Source organism: Manis pentadactyla, chromosome 8 (assembly GCF_030020395.1).
Source record: "Manis pentadactyla isolate mManPen7 chromosome 8, mManPen7.hap1, whole genome shotgun sequence".
Lineage (NCBI taxonomy): Eukaryota > Metazoa > Chordata > Mammalia > Pholidota > Manidae > Manis > Manis pentadactyla.
Window position 1 is genome coordinate 135,730,405 of NC_080026.1, and position 16,971 is coordinate 135,747,375.

Below are 16,971 nucleotides of genomic sequence, written 5' to 3' on the forward strand. Positions count from 1 at the left end.
TAGATGAAACTTATTTATAATTAGCAATGTATATTTGCATACATGCAACCAACGTACAAATTCCTTACAACCATTTATTGAATATGCTCTGTCTCTTTAATGTTTTTCCATTACCAATTTGTACAGTATTGTGATTGAATGCATTTGTACAGTATTCTGAAATAAAGTAATTTTGAAGTCATTTTCAAACGGTTATAAGATCATGTTCAGTTTAGGCAATTTAAGTGTGTTTTGATAGTCAACTCTGTGACACTGGGTTTAAAAAACACTGGCAGGAAATTCACCAAAATACCAATGGTGTGATCTCTGGGGGTGGAATTAAAGCCGAATTCATCCTTCCTCTATGCCTTCCTTCCTCTTTCTCTTCCTTTCTCCCTTTCTCTACATTTCTGTGTTTTTCAGAATTATGAAATGTATTATGTTGCAATGAAAATAGCGTTTAATAATAGTATGAATAAAAATCAGCTTCGTGAGTGTGCGGACCTGTCTCCATAGCTGAGTGGTCCAGATTGATGGGGTTTCCAGGCTGCCTCCCGTGTGCCTCCCATGGATGTTGAGGACGTTGCCTCCCAGTCTGATTTGCCACCCGGGCAGCCCCTTCCCTGGCTGCAGATGCAGGGGTGGAGGGGCGGGGCTGCCCGCCAGGCCCACAGAGGTGTGTGTGTTCCTTTTGCAGACTCTATGAAAACAAAGGCGAGGCCGACTTCATGGAGTCCCTGCTGCAGCTCTTCCGCTCCATCAGCGACATGATGAGCAGCGTGTCGGATCAGACCGTCAGGGTGAAGGTAGGCTCTCCTCGGCGGGCCTCGCCCTGCTCCGCGCCCACTGGTAGCCGCGGGGCTCCGTGTGCAGGCCGAGAGAAGCAGGGACTGTACATCCTGCCAAGCCTGAACCCCAGCAGACAGACCCCGAGTACATAATATTGCTCCCTGTGGGATGAAATTGTCTTTGCCTTCCTTGGTCGGTGCTCCTAAATGCTGTCTTTGCTATCTCTGCTCCTTGGCAAGGAGAGGGTCTGAACGTACCTCATGTGAACATGGGGAAGTGGATGAGAATAATGTGTTCATTTCTCTTCTCTGCTAGCTTGGTATCTGAGCACATTTCGGGGGTGGAGGCTCTAGGTGCCCCAGGCATTGCTCAGACCTCAGGCCATGCTGGGGAAGTGGCGACACCCCTTTGTCTTTGGCATGCCTTTGCCCGTGCAGAAGAACCAGTGAGGGATCCACTTATTCTCGCTCTTTGGAACAAAGGTGCCGTCATCTCAAGTGAGGTGTGAGTGGTCTTCGGGCACCCCTGTGTGGAGGGGCCAGGAGGCAGAACGTGGGGAGGGCCCACCGAGCAGCCCAGGACCCACCCACTCAGCGTCCTTGTTCTGGAGACTTCTGTGGGGCTGACTTCCTGCAGGAGGAGCTGTGCAATGTGCAGTTTGCTGTCTGTGCCTCATTCCTTCACAGAGTAAGAATCTTCCAAATGATTAACTTGAAACTTTTGCTCAACTGCTCATTGTGGCCGTCTCTGGTCTTTCCTCGTTTAATGTCTTTTTAATGGATATTTCGAGAAAGCATCTTAACAGCTCTTACCTTAAAAAAGTTTTGGCTAAGTGGCATCCCAGCTTTAAAGCTTCCCATGTGCTCTGGAACAAAGATGTGTGTGTGCTCAGACATGTCTCGTGGCTGCTGTGACCAGGGGAACGAGTGAAACGGAACATGAGTGAAGTTGAAATGTCCCTCTATCTGTGAGGTGAGCAGCTGTCTGGGAGAGCCATTGGTTTCTTCCGCATAGTTACTCGGTCTTCATGGGAATTCATTGTAAAAAACCTGGTGACCTATAGAGGAAGCTATGGGGTTCGTATAGTAAAGGTTTAGGTTAATTATTTAGGCAACTTGTTATCGCCTAAAGCTGCCTTACAGTTCCAAGGTTAATGTTAGCAATGCGCTCGGTACACTTACTACTAAATCTGGTGGCATTTTAGTAAAACAGACGTGGTTAGTGCTAAGAATAGATAGAAATTACAGGGAGTTTTGAGCCCAGAAGTAATTTTAGATTTTTAAATATACTCTTACATTATTAAATTTGATTGGGCTTGACTTGTGTCTGCTCAGCTCCTTGGATCCAAATCATTTAATGACTGGAGAGCTGGAGGCCTTTTTTTGAGTGGGTGTTTCATCATAAGGCAGGAGTGCATTTAGTGCCGTTCATGGGCTGGTGCAAGCCTCACACCTGCAGGACAGACAGCTGAGTGTTACTTAAATGTTGCCTTCCTTAACGGCTGATTTTGTGTTTGGTTCTTCTATGACAGGTGCTGTCTCAGCATGTGAGATAAGGATCCCCAACATGGGACCCTGGTTTTTGTGTTGTTTAAACTCTCAAGGTTTGCTCCGTTGAAATGGAAGTAATGCTGAATCATATTCAATACAAGAGCTTCACCATCCACAAAGGGCTGTGGCATTTCTTAGGGGTTAAACATTGTGTCCCAGAGGGTACCCTTGCTGGCTGCTTTGACTATTGAGATGACCTGGATGCCCTTATTTGTGACGAGGAGGGCAGCAGTCTCTCTGGCATTATGTGGGTGACTTGGTGGAATAGGGGGTGGGCAGGGCTGCTCTGTCCACTACAGCCCACGCCCTACAGCCCACCTTCTCAGAACTAGAGCCACTGATTACACAGCCGTGCAGATTGGAGTCATTTTATGCCTCAGGGAAGGAGGGACACGAGGAGTTTCAGGGAATAATTAACTGTGGGGTAACTGCGGCATCAGAGAGTTTTTAGCAGTGCCCCTTCTATTTGATGTAATAATAGCATTTTTACCAGGGTCACTTCACTTAGGGGAGCCAGCACACAGTGGGAGAACATTTGGGCTCAGGCTTTGTTAAGCACGGGAGCGTGCGTGCGGGCAGTGTGTCATCTCTCCTCCGCCAGGTGGCCTCGGGCCGTCCCCTCTTTTGGACCCAATTCTGGGTACCCCTGTGTTTCTGGGACAGACTCGCCATTGTGCTGCTCTTCTGTCCCTCAGGTGATGACCTCCAACCTCAGGGCTGCTGACTTATTTTGGTAAATGACATTGAAACTTACTATTTTAACCATTTTTCAGTGTCCACTTCAGTGGCATTAAGGACATTCACACTGTTGTGCAGCCACCACCTCCATCATCTCCGGAACACGTTGCTTCCCCCAAACAAGCTCTGACGCCCCCTCCTCTCCTGCCCTTGTACCCGCACCCCAGCGTGTGGGTCTGCCTTCTCTAGTTCCTCGTGGAAGTGGACTCACACGGCAGCTGTCCTTGCGTGACTGGCTCATTTCACTCAGTACGATGTCCCCGAGGCCCATCCCGGCTGCAGCTTGGGTCAGGATCCTGTTCTTCTGTGAGGCAGGATTGTACTCCGTTGTACGTGCGTATGCACTGCGTTTGTCCATGCTTTCTGAGGGATGCCTGGGTTGTTCACACCTTCTGGCTGTTTTGAACGATGCTGTGAATGTAGTTTACAAATAACTTTAAGTCCCTGCTCTCCCCAGAAGTGGAATTTCTGGGTCATATGGTAATTCTGTATTTACTTCTTTGAGGAATTACCAAGCTGTGTTCCACAGCAGTGATAAAATTTTATGTAAAAAAAAAAAGAAAAGATTCCTTGTTGACTTTACCTGAGCAGCTGCTTTGAGCAGCCTCTCCAGCCCAAGGCTGATTGCCCAGCTCCACGTCGCCCTGCCCGACGCCCGCCCCTGTCCCTCCTCCGCCCCACCTTTAACAGGTGTCGCTGGTCGGCTGGCTTCACTGCAAAGACCCTTCAGCCTCGGTCCAGCCCCGCTTTCCTTTCTCACTTGCAACTGAAGAAGAAAAGTGCGTTCTACTGTTCGAAACTGCCCTTGCACCTGTGCTGGGGTTCCCCGCCGCCCCTTCCTCTGTGGTCCTGATGGAGTCCTCACCTCCGCTCTCAGCCGGGAATCTCCTGTGGCTTTTGCTTTGTGTATGTCTGTGTCCTGGGCATTCAGGTGCCTTTGGAGTTCTCCTTCCCCCGTGAGAGGGTCCTCGTACCTGTGGGCAGTGGCCTCTGGTCCTGCCCTCTGCTCTTCCCCCCCGTGGCCACGGCTGGCCTCTCCCAGGGTGACTCAGTGGCATCTCAGATGCAGCGTCTCCAAGCTGGACTCAGTCTTTCTCTCCATCGCTGCCCGTCCCTTTGCCCGCCTCGGGGTCACGGGCCTTGGTTGTCAGGCCGTCCTCAGTCACTCTTGGTAAACTTACTGGCAGAAAGCCGCTTCCCTCAGCTCCCTGCACCGTCGTGGCCGTGGCTGCCCTTTCTTTAGTTGTCCTAAAACTCCCATCTGGTGGTGGTGGTCTTTTTCTCAGAATGCTGTGTTTTCCAGCTGCTTGGAAAAATGGGTCAGACTCTAGTTTCTGCTGCTCAGAAACCTTCCTAGGCAACCCCCCAGCCCTCCTGGTCCTTTTTCTCAGACCCAGTAGAGCACTCCCCTCCACGCTCTACCCCCAACACCACAAACGTCCGGATGCTTGGAAGCCTCCTGAGGATTCATCCAACTGTTGACAGAAAGAAGCACCCGCCCCAAGTGCTAAATGAGTAACAGCTGATATCATGGACCACCACTGTTTTTAAGTTTATCATCTTGATCCTTAAAACAATCCTGTTAAATAGGTAGATCATTGCTTACAGATGAAGATGCCTGGAGATAGTCATTAACTTACCCAAGGCCTCTCAGCTGGGATGGGGCAGAGTGATGACTGAAGCCTGGGCAGCCTGGTTCCAGGGCCACTTGGGTTCCATTCAGCCCCCCAGGCCCCAGCAATGCGATGGCGTTCAGAACGGCCCGTACCTGCCGTCTGCGTTGATGGACTGCACCTCTGTGTCAGGTGCTTCGGGGTGGTAAAGACATAAACACCATTTCTGGGGGATCTTTCTGTCTAAGCGGATATAGTCTCTGGTCCTTCATAAAGCAGTTAAAAAACTTTGATGATATGCCAAACAGTTGGTGTCTGAAGGGGGGCAGTAAAGGGAGTTAAGTTGGGTGGGCTGGTCATGGAGGCCAGTCAGAGGGGGAGATCTTGGCAATGGCTGGCAGCAGGTGGCTGATTCAGATGTAGGGTATTTGAGGCTTTGCAGTCGGACTTAACACAGGCACTGACGTTTTTGCAAATACTACTAACAACTCTGGATGATTCTGGAAAAGGCTGTCCTGTGACCTAGGTTTAGTCTGCTGTTTCATCTAAGGCCGAGAGTTCCAGAACATGCAATAGAGGGAAATTTTGAGCATGATCCCCAGTAAAAAATAGATTCTTGGGTGTGTGTCTGTATGTGTGTGTGGTATATATGAACTCGAGAAGCTGAGATAAGTTTCATAAAAAAGTGTGATGCACTCCGACATTTTCTATGATAGTGTCCTCTAGGTTGTTCTGAACTAATGCACTGCACTCAGAAAAAATTGCTGGTTGACAGGCACTGAATTTATTTTCTGAACGACTAATGTATCTCAATCCACATTTGAAAAACACTGCTCTTTTATTATTTTTTAATTTTTAATTAAGGTATCATTGATATACCATCTTATGAAGGTTTCACATGAACAACATTGTGGTTACTACATTCACCCATATTATCAAGTCCCCCCCCATACCCCATTGAAGTCACTGTCCATCAGTGTAGTGAGATGCTATAGAGTCATTGTTTTCTCTGTGCTGTACCGCCTTCCCTGTGACCTATCTATATTGTAATTCCTAATTATAATGCCCTTTAATCCCCTTCTCCTTCCCTCCCCGACAGCCACTCTCCCCCACCCCTCCCCTTTGGGAACCACTAGTCCCTTCTTGGAGTCTGTGAGTCTGCTGCTGTTTTGTTCCTTCAGTTTTGCTTTGTTATCATACTCCATAAATGAGGGAAATCATTTGGTATTTGTCTTTCTCCGCCTGGCTTATTTCACTGAGCATAATACCTCTAGCTCCATCCATGTTGTTGCAAATAGTAGGATTTGTTTTCTTTTTATGGCTGAATAATAATCCATGTACCACCTCTTCTTTATCCATTCATCTGCTGATGGACACTTAGGTTGCTGCCATATCTTGGTTATTGTAAATAGTGCTGAGATAAACATAGGGGTGCATATGTCTTTTTGAATCTGGGATCTTGTTTTCTTTGGGTAAATTCTTAGGAGTAGAATCCTGGGTTAAATGGTATTTCTGTTTTTAGTTTTTTGAGGAACCTCCGTATTGCTTTCCACAATGGTTGAACTAATTTACATTCTCCACATCCCTGCCAGCATTTGCTCTTTACCATTGTTTAGATTTCTTCCACAGTTTCTCCTGTTCAGTTTAGTATGAAAATATTCTTAGCTTTCCGTGTGTCTCCCATTGTCTTGTAAAGCTGCAGACCCCTGGCGCTTAGTGACTTTCCTGTGGGCATGTGGATTGGACTGGAGAAAAGATTAACTGAATTTGAGGCCCCCCCAAGCTGAGGTTGGTGTTTGGGCATGTGAGCTTTGGGGCTGCCCCTGAGGTGCAAGCTACGGTCTCTTGCCCTTGTAACCGTTTGTGGTGCTCTCTCCGTCTGGCCTTCTCTGGAAGGAACTGTGCTGGAAATCGGCTCTGCTGTAATCACAGCAAATACAGTTGTTAGGTGAGGTTTGTCTGCCAAGAGGCACTTTTCAGTTCCTTAAAAATACTATCTTGACTTGAAATGAACTGTACCAACTTGCCTTATATCTTACTAAGATTCTCCTTATCAGAAATTTTTGCTGCTTTTCGTCCATTTCTAAGATTGTTGTCCATTTCTAAGATTGTATATGGGGTCCACACTGCCTCTCACAAATTTGTAAGTTTAGGGTTTTTTTGTCTTCAGGAAAAACTGGATGTGTTAGGAATAACAGTGAGGGATCAGAAATCACACTGCTGCGGCTGAGGAAGACCAGGTTCCCAGGTACCTTTTATGCACCTGGGGCCTCGCATGTGGTCGCCACAGCTCCCAGCCCAGCCCCACTTCCTGGGCCCTGCATGTCCCGGTCCACAAGGATGTGAAGTCTGATCAGTTCCCTTAAACAAAGCAGGTGTTCATCGTGTCCTTGCCTCAGTTTTAAATGTAATTGGTGATCTCGTTAGAAAAATGGGGAGTACCAAAATGTTTTTTAAGAAAAAGAAGACTCAGTTACGTCTCACCTGCCATAGATTACAGGTTACCATTTTCATCGTCATAATCGTATGTTTTTACTCCTTAGTTAGCATCATGATATATAATAACCTATAACATATTATGCATGTACATATATGTATATGTGTGTGTATATATAAATACTTTTACAATTTTAATTTTTTCCACATGTATTGCTGTATATCCTTTAGTCTTTTTTCAAGAACATGCTCTTTAAGGTTATGTTGTACATCATGGCCACCTCGTAACTTATTTAACTAGTTTTCTGTCTTTGGGTACGTAAATGGTTTCAGTTTGCATTTCTATGAACAGTGCAATAATAAACCCTCTGGGCTGACCTTGTCTTTATGGCAAAGACGTGATGCATCTGGTTGGCTGGGTGGCGTCCAGATTTCCAAATGCTCTGACGTCTTGTGCACGTTGTGACCAGAGCTGTGAGGTGCCCTCCCCTCCCGGCTATGAACCTGCCCCTTGTGCCCATGCACTGTCCTGGCCTTGACACTCCCTAGAGTGTGACTCTCTGTGTTGTTCCACTTCATCCTACGCTTTGTGGGGTCGAGGGGCTCAGCTGCGATGCTGAGCGGCTAGGGAGCTTTTGATCCTCAGACGCCACGCACTTGGGTGACCTTGGCGCCCCTTGGCGTGGGACCTGTGGCTGAGTCAGGTAAGGACAGCAGAGCTCCTCAGCGAGTCCAGCTGCCTCAGCGCAGGCGATCCTGGGTCCTGAGGAAACCAGCCAGCTGGTGGTTTAAAGAAACAGGGAGCATCTGAGCCAGGAAGGTGTACTAAGGACCAACAGTAAAATATTTTCTTCACTTTTTTTTTTTCCTGAGGTTGTTGGGATGGTTGACTGTATTGATGATTCCAGAATGCTGCTGCTAGGAGGCTGGGCTTCGCTTGCGGGTATCATTCGTGTGGACAAGGATGAGACTGTTTGCAGGGCGACCCTCCAGGGCGTGCTGTCTGTGTTGGGGGAAGACTTGTCCACCCAGAATATCTGGCAGCTGAGGGCTGGCGGCCCAGGAGAAGCCAGCCATGAAGGGCATGGCTGGTTACACTTGACTGAGAGGCAGCAGTAGGCCAGGCCTTCTGGAGTGTTCTCCTGCTAACAGATGAGCGAGGCCCCAGACTCCAGGAGCCGAGGGGACCAAGCCAGGCTGGGGAGTGGTATTTTTCTCCTAGGACTGCTGTAACCAAGTACTGCACACTGGGGGGCTTAAGACAGAAGTTTATTCTCTTAAAGTTTCTTCTGGGCGCTTGGCTGTCTCAGAGTGTCTGAGACAGGGTGGTTTGTAAAGAAGACATTTCTTTCTCACACCCGAAGCCTGGAAGTCTCAAGTTCAGGCACCAGTGGGACTGGTTCCAGTGAAAGCCTTCTTCTGGGGCACAGACTGCCGCCTTCTCATTTATTCTGCTGTGTGACCCTTCAAGAGCTCTAATCCTGTCATGGGGGCGCAACCCGGGGACCCCGTCTAATCCTAATCACCTCCTAAGGAGTCCACCACCTCCTACCATCACATTGGGCATTAGGGTTTCACAGTGTGAGTTTTGGGGGTGGGGTGTGCACAAATATTTGGATCACGACAGTGCTCTAAGAGAGGATCCATCCTACGCCCTTCTCCTGGCTTCTAGTGGCTGCTGGAAGTCCTTAGCATCCCTTGGCTTGTGAGCACATCACTTCCTCCCGAATCTGCCTCTGCCTACACCTGGCATTGTCCCTGTGTCTGTTTTGTGTCTTCTCAGCACTCCAGTTATGCTGAATTGAGGGCCCACTCTGCTCCGGTTGACCTTAGGTTAACTTAGTTGTATCTGCAAAGCCCTGTTTCCAAGAAAGGTTACATCACAGGTACAAGCGGTCAGGAGTGGAGCATACCTTTTTCTGGAGCACAGTGCAACCTACACAGGAGTCAGCTTACACTCCACATGGGTGCGAGTGGCACCCAGGCCAGGGGCTGAGGATGGGCTGCAGAATAAGTGGACCCGAAGCCGGGTACCCAGACCTCAGTGTGTGCACACAAATCACCTGGAGGTCTTGTTAAAATGCAGATTCTCACTCAGTAATTCTGGGGAGGGAGCCCAAGAGTTCTCACCTCTTACCAGTACATTGTGTTCCCTTCAGAGCTGACCTAATCTGGGCCTCAGGCCCTTGGCTACCTGATGTTCTAGGCTATTCTGATTTGTAAGCTCTCCCTTCATACAGATGATAAGACACTTGCAAGTGAGGTCATGACTCATGTCAAAAAGAAGCAGAAAAAAAAGAAAGGAGGTGAAGAAAATATTTTTTTGGCTTGCTCTTAGTAAACCTTTGGCTGGTTTCTGGCCTGTGGCTTCTGGACTCTGCAGAGAATTCCCCAGTCTGACTGAGGGATTTGAACTCACCAGACACTAGGGCTTCCAGCTCCAACCAGGCTGCTAATTCGGAGGCGTTTGCCCAGCTGTGGATTTCTGGGCTCCCTCCTAAGGCCACAGTTCCTTCGGGGGAGTTCCATGGTTTTCTTGGCTGCTTCCCTAGGATGCTTGAGATAACCACCCACATGGGCAGGACTTGATCTGAGGCCGCCTGCATGGATACACTTACTTCTTGACCGCCTCCCCACCCCATTTGTGCTGCACAGCGCATTGGGACAGTAGCAGAAATGAAAACCATTTCTGTTCTCCACTTGACTTCAGCAAACCAACCATTTGTATTGGTTTTCTACCAGCTCTGGTGCATGCTTGTGAGAATTTGTTGTGTAGTTAGAACATAAGTAACGTTCAGTTGGCTGCTTTTTTAAATCATTGTATCATAAACATCTTTTTATATTAACAAGTAGTCACAGTTGATGTTGGAATGGCTGAATGCCAGTTCAAAGCATGTTCCAGAATTGATGTGCATTCTTTGGCTTAGTCAAATGAGTTTTTATCTTCAAAGTTTTTCCACTGTTGCATACTAGGATTCTGCTTTCAGCATTTGAAGCCTGCAGTGAATGAATGACGTCACTTATAGGTAGTTGTTGTTACTGATCTTTACTTTTGTGACAGATTTCCTGCTTGCTGATTACCCCCATGTTCCTACCTGTGTCAGAGGACAGGCCTTGCAGACATCCTGCCCCCTGCAGTGACGCTCACTAGGGGAAATGCACTCCTCTGAACTTGTCACCTCAGCGCTCAGGAGCCAGAGTGATTTCCCCTGACCTTGGCCTTCAGAAGTCTCTCCCCAGCGACTCTCCCACATCTGTGAGAAGGAGCAGGTTGCCTGGATAGGTTTATGCCTAGCACCTTGTCATTTTTTTGTGTTCATTTATTTAAAAAATTCACTTAATATGTTCATTCTATGTGCCGGGCACATAGAATGTGTGAGGTGCTGGGCGTACAGCACAAAGAATACAGGCATGGCCTTTGTTCTCATGGTGGTTATGTTTAAGTGAGTGAGATCGATAATGACCAGATAGCCACACCCATGAGGGTGTAGCTGTACGATTGAAATAAGTGATTTTAAACAAATCATAGGCATAAATCTCTTACTTTGGGTTGTGGTAAGTCATTTTAAGAAACAGTAAGGGACAGGATGATAAAGTGTGCCAGGGGAACGAGGGTAGGGAATAGTTTGGGGGTATAGGGAAGCTGTCAAGGAGGAGTTGGCTAAAGAAAGCATGAGGTGGGGGGGTTCAGCCTGGGGCTGCAGATGGGAAGGTATCTGTTGCTTTCAAGAAATTATAAAATCAGTGGCTGTGGCCGGATAGAGTGGGCGCCGTGGGAGAGCCAGGACCGTGGGCGAGAGGGGCGGTGGGCCTGCTCCGGGTCTGGGGAGGCTGGGGCGGGCTGGGTCAGGTCAGACTTGGCTCTGCAGAGGCTCATGTGGTGGCTGTCTGCAGCCTGGACCGGAGCAGCTGAGAGAGGAAGCAGGGGGCTGAACGGTCTTGGAACCCAGGGAGGGACTGTGGGTCAGGGCCCGTAGCAGAGCTCTCCATCTTGGCACCGTGGGCATTTGGCGCGGATGATTCTGTTGTGGGGCTGCCTTGTCACTCGAAGATGTGAGCAGAATCCCTGGCCTCTGTGCAGTAGATGCATTCCTTAATGTGACAGCTAAAAATGTCTCCAGACATCGCCAAATGTCTTCAGGGGGGCGTGGGCAGCAGTGCCCTTGGTCAAGAAACACTGGGCCGCAGTGTTGGGGGACGAGTTTGGAGGAGACGGCGACTTGCTGGTGTAATTTACAGGCTCTGATGGGGGGGTCTGCGGTGGGGGGTGAGGAAGAGGAAGGGAGGCATCCTCACCCCTCTCCCAACTCTGTGGCCTAAGCCCCTACGTGAGGAGATGTCTTGAGAAGGGGGTGAAGGTTGTGGACGGCGTGGGCGTTAAGGGTGGGCATCTTCTGAGACTGACTAAAAGTCGTCTGCCAGGCACCGCCGTGTCCGCCCCTCTGCACCCTCCTTCCCTCCCGGGAGCCCCAGCCCTAGAGCGTGCAGCCACAGTGTGCTCCTTGGCCTGATTTCCTTCTTGCTGCATGTTTCGGGTATCACCTTCATGCGTGTCCACGTGCCATTTCTGACTACATTGCCAGCTCTGGGGTGGCTTCTCCCCTTGTTCCCTGGACAGCCTCCCATTTCCGCCCCTTGTCTGGTGTCTGCCTAGTGGTCCGGCTGGCCGATTGGCTGTTGGTGTTTGTGAAGATAGCGTTTGTCCCCACTGGCTGCTCAGTCGTGTCATCCGGTGGAGGAGAAAGCCAAGCCCTGGCTCCCACAGGGTTTGTAGAGAATTTATGTGCCACTCTTGCCCAGATGGATGGTGGAGCATGAAATAATCCTGATCCTTTGTATTTGTGCTGCTTTTACTGGTCAAAGCCTTCTGATGCACATTATCTCTGATGATCCTCCTAGGGCCACCGTGGGGTCTGTTCAAAGTAATAATGGAAAAGCTTTCTGAAGGGATGGGCAGAAAACGTAATTATGGAAAGTCTGTGCATTCTGATAAAAAGAGTTGTTAATGGAAACCTTTATATCCCACATCTGTGGACTCTTCTCTGGAATCTTAACATGGCAGCTGCCCTGTGGAGTCCCCTCAGAGGGAGTTACTAGGAAAGGTCTACGACAGTCTGTCCGGTCTCAAACAGGGGCTTCTCCAGAGGACTGGAGATACAGGCCCCTTGTAGGTTGGCGTGTACCTCGCTGGAATGGTGTTTATGAATGCATTTGCTGTAGGTTTTTGAGGATTGTTTTTACTTCTTGAGTTTTCATGGATTGAGGCCTCTATTGATTGCACTTTGCATAAACTCTAAATAAGAGAGATGTTCCAGTTATTGGATAAGAAGACTCAATATTCTTAAGATGTCAGTTCTTTCTAACTTGATCTATACCTTCAGTGCAATCTAAGTCAAAATTCCAGCAAGTTACTTTGTAGATATTGACAAGCTGATTCTCAGGTTGACACGGAGAAGCAGAAAACCGGGGCAGTCAGCACAGTGTTGAAGGAGAACAAGTCAGAAGACTGACATGATAAAGCTACCGTAATCTAATTGTGTAAACCCAACTCAAATTAGCTTCAGAAAGAGGGAAAATAATTGATGCCTGTAGTTGGAGAGGCCAGGGCATTAGATAGACATGGCTGTGCGCAGGGGTTAAAATGTGTCCTTTCTCAGAGCTGTTTCTTCCATTTGAGGGAAAAATGGCCCTCCGTAGTCAGAAGCTTGCATTTTTCTTAGTTTATAATCGTAGAGGACATACCGTCTCTTTTCAAGGCCATAACAGTCCTCAGAAGGAACTCTCATTAATCTTCTTCCCGTAAAGGACAGACCTTCCGTGAAAATAAAAGATACGAGGAAGTTAATGCGGAGAGTGGACCGGCTGAGCCAGACTCGGCCAGCAGAGAGCTGTTGGGACGTTGGTAATGTAGCGGAAGCCAGTGACTTTATGAAATGGGCTCTGCAGCTGTGCTCTGGCCCTGTCTACAGGGCTGATGGAAAGGGTAGGTAAAGCCTTCACTTAGGATCGGTGTTGCAGCCAGCATGCCAACCAGCCAAGCTGAGGCCCAAGAGGAGGCGAGAGCTGAAATAAGCCCAAGAAGAATTTTATTGAAAGGTTGACTAGTGTGAGGGCATCAGCAAGTGGGAAAAGGAATATTTCACACAAGAGCCTAAAAAAATCATCAGCTCCATTATACTTTTATTGAATAATTACAAAGTTTCATCAGAAGTATTTTGCAAAACTATGATGAAATAAATTATTTCTGTGTGTGTATTGATGAGATCGTGGCCCTTCTGTAAAGTTGAGTTTCAGAAGCATTCAAGTAGTTAACACTGGGGAGTCAGGGAATTGGGGCTTGGGAAAGTCGTATCCAGAATTTTTTTCTGGGATTTACCCAGGAATGGAGCGGTCCTGTGAGGAAAGCTCAGCCCTGGTTTCCCACTCTGCAGCCCACTGCCTTTCCCTGACATCGGAGTCAGTGTACATTACATTGGCTCTATTTAAAATCCTGTGCCAGGCAGTATAATTCTGATGAGAAGCTGAGCAGTATTATTCTCTATGAACTGTGAATGTGACACTTTTATAATTCAAGTAGAATTATTTTTCCCTTGGGAAAACCTAGACATGCAGTATGGTACACTGAATTAGGGGAGAGGTAAGGGGGAAAAAAAGCTATAAAAGGTGTACCTTATTAAAACAAAGCAGGCTTTATTCTTGCCTGTGTAACCTTCAGATACAGTGACTGATTGTTAGGCAGACACACTTATTTTTCTTGAGCATAAATTATCTTCTCTCTAGTTTAATGAGTAATGAAGAACAACAGTCCTCATCGTCTGATTGGGTCAAACCTAATAAAGGTATATTTTCATGTCCTTGTGACAGTACCCATTCTGTGGGGTCAGCCCCAAGAATAAATGCAAAGGTGCTCTGTTTGAGAAATTAGGTGACCACCAACTGCTTTCATTGCTCTTCTTTTAAAAGGTCCGTTTTATATTAAGATGGACAAAAACTCCTGTTCTGCTATTTGTCAGGCTGATGGTCTTGTGCTGGTTCCTGGGTGGGCCCAGACTACTGACACGTCCCATCACCAGATGGGAAGAACTTTGTACGTCCATTAGCCCTGGCAAGCATCCTGCTGATTGACACGGTCAAACAGGGGGCTCCCTGCTCCTTTCTGCAGCCGTATTTTTGCAGGTCCACGCGGACAGGAAAACAAACCTCTGGTTCAGCAATATGTAGGTGAGCTCCAGACTATATGATTCACTTCCTGAAATCTCCCCTTTGGGCGTCTCGTTTGTGAGTGGCAGGTGCTCACCTTTCCTTGCTTCAGCTTTCCTGCTGCAGCTGGAGGCACCCCAGGGCAGCAGGCAGCCGTGGGTGCTGGTGAGCTGGGGTGAGTGTGCAGTGTTCTTTGGGATGTGTTACAAAAACATGGCCTGTCACAGAGTCCAGAGCCAGCAGAAACTGTAGGCGGACTCCGTTTAATGAAACGTTCATTTCTTTATTTTGATTGCTTCTCAGAGACAGGTAACAAAGAAGGAAAAGGTCCTCCTGTAAAATACACGCACAAATCTGTCACACAGAGATGACTTCCTGTCCGCTCTGGGGTCACAATTACTTCTGAATTCTTTCTGTTCCTATGTGGCTTATATGTGTGTTTACAACGAGCCGGTGGTAAAGACATGGCCAGTGGTGTCTCCCCAGCATGTACAGATGTCGTTTCCCATGAATAGGAAGCAAACACCTTCTTACTGACACACACAGACTTGCTGGGTCCCATCAGCATCCAGTGAGATGCCGATAAGTGGAGAGCTACCTGACATTAAGTGACGCCAAAAAGTTCAACCAAAATGATGAACAAAGACATATAAGGAGAAAGAACCACGAGGCAGGGGTGGCGTGGGAACCTGCATTGGCAACTGAGTGCCTCCTGGTGGTGGGTGGGGTCTCCGCAGGGTGTGCAGCCCAGGCTCCTTGCTGCTCTCCAGGCCGCCAGAGCCTTCTATTCATCCTGGTCCTCTCCTGCCCCGGGACAGACCTGCCTCTTGGGCCTGCGCCACCTGCCCCAGTGGTTCACCTCTGGCCTGCCCAGCTCCTCTTTGCCGCCTGCCCACGAGCCGGCATCCTCATCTTCCTCCAGGCCTGCCCCCTCCCAGGTCACTGTCCCGGGGGCATTTCTGTGCGGGGATTTCTCCTGTTGTTTCTCTGTGGGCCCAAGACACCTGCCGTGACTCCGGCACCACTCTCCCTGCCTTCCTGTCTGCAGTTTCACTACATGTTGCAGCCCTCTGTGGAGGAGGGCAGGCAGGTGCCTGAAGCCCGTGTGTCTGCAGTGAGTGGGAGCTGGTGTCTCCATGGGAGTGGCCGGAGGGATCATTCTGGGAAAAGTAGAAGTTGGGGTCACGTCAGGGTATGTGCCACAAGTTTGTTCTCACGGAGGAGACAACCTCGAGTGCTTCCCCGTCTGCTTTAGATGAGGGACCCTGTGGGTGGTGGCGTCAGGGTTAGTATGTTGATGTATATGTACTTTAAACATGTATGCAGAGGCGACGTAATTGGGCTACTTCCTAGCACACTGAGGTCTCATTGGTGCCAGCTGTGGAGTCGTACTGGCCCTTGGCCATGAGAATGCACAGAAAAGGTGTCCTCTTCTGGCTGCAGGAGAGGGGACCAGGTATTTGGTCCCCAAAATAGATAACGGAAGGGGAGGTGCATAATGGCATCATGATGAGGACTGCAGGCAAGACAGGGACCCAGAGAAAATGGTGAGTGGCCTGACGTCCTCAGATGAGGGTTGGTGGAAGCAGATGGCTTGGCTCTGGGCTGGAGGGGCAGGTGGCAGTTTGTGGGGGGGAACATTCTGGAGAGGGTGCAGAAGGATGGGAAGAAAGGAAAAAGAGAGAGTGGAGCTGGCAGGCGTGGGGCGGCTTTGCCACAACAGGAGCCCAGGGGCTGGAGGGCGTAGTTGCCCTGGGAGCCCCGTGGGGTGGGGGGCGGTCCCGACCCACCCCGGACCTCACCGCTGAGGAGTGGGGATGCGTTCTAATAATCCGGTAGCAGCAGTTGACATCCTGCGCTGACTCCTGTAGAGCTGACATGTGGGGGTTATTTTTTTAATCCAAAATTACGTTTTTAGAAAAGGACAAAATCTCTCAAGGGAAAAAATAGGGGGAAATGGATTCTTCCCCTGGGAGGGGTAAGGGTCTCTCCTTAAGAAAATTACATGAGTTCTTAGAAGTTTTATTCTATGAAATTCTTTATCCTTTTTTTTTTTTTGTCATGGGATAACTTTTTTCATTTACATTTTTAAGTAAAATATGTCTTTAATTGAAAAAAGTTCTCCTGGAATCTTGCAAGTCCCCTTTCAGTTTTGTGGCACACATGGGGAGCCCCTTCTCGGGGGCATGGCTAGCGAGCGCCCTCCCAGGACTGCGGACAGGCTGTCCCAGGAAAGCCACTTGGGGGATCTGTGGGGCTGGCCCTTGTCCTTCACTCAGGGCGCCCGACCAGCTGGAGGGCGACGAAATGTGAGACATCCTGCCTGTGTACAAAGCATTTGTAGAAAACCGCGATCGTTTCCTATGTGTGCCGGTCACCCTCGACTGTGGATGTGGCCTGCCCTGACTCACTGTCCCGCAGGAAGGTGGCTCTGTGCCCGCATGAGTCTTGGCTTCCCTTCCCTTCAGGGGCCCTTGCAGCTCCTCAGCTTGTCCTGTGGGCTTTCCACTCCCCGATGTGCAGCTCCTTCCGTGCTGTCAGCTTCTTGTCGGCGGAGGTGTGGAAAGAGCGCTGGATTCGGGCATGGGGGACACGGGGTAGTTTCTGTGGACGCAGTGCTGGTGGGGCTTGACGCTTCCGATTACTTCTGATGTCCTACAGCTCGC

The 16,971-nt window shown here is 49.0% G+C and overlaps 1 protein-coding gene across 5 annotated transcripts in view; it reads left to right on the forward strand.

The window, feature by feature from the left end:
• Window positions 1-16,971, forward strand: part of DOCK1 (dedicator of cytokinesis 1) — a 480,397-nt gene that overhangs the window by 132,591 nt on the left and 330,835 nt on the right. For all 5 annotated transcript variants that reach the window (XM_057506476.1, XM_036899031.2, XM_057506478.1 and 2 more), the window contains exon 23: window positions 677-785. In XM_057506476.1, the coding sequence (XP_057362459.1) occupies window positions 677-785 (109 nt within the window). The remainder of the gene's footprint in view (window positions 1-676; window positions 786-16,971) is intronic.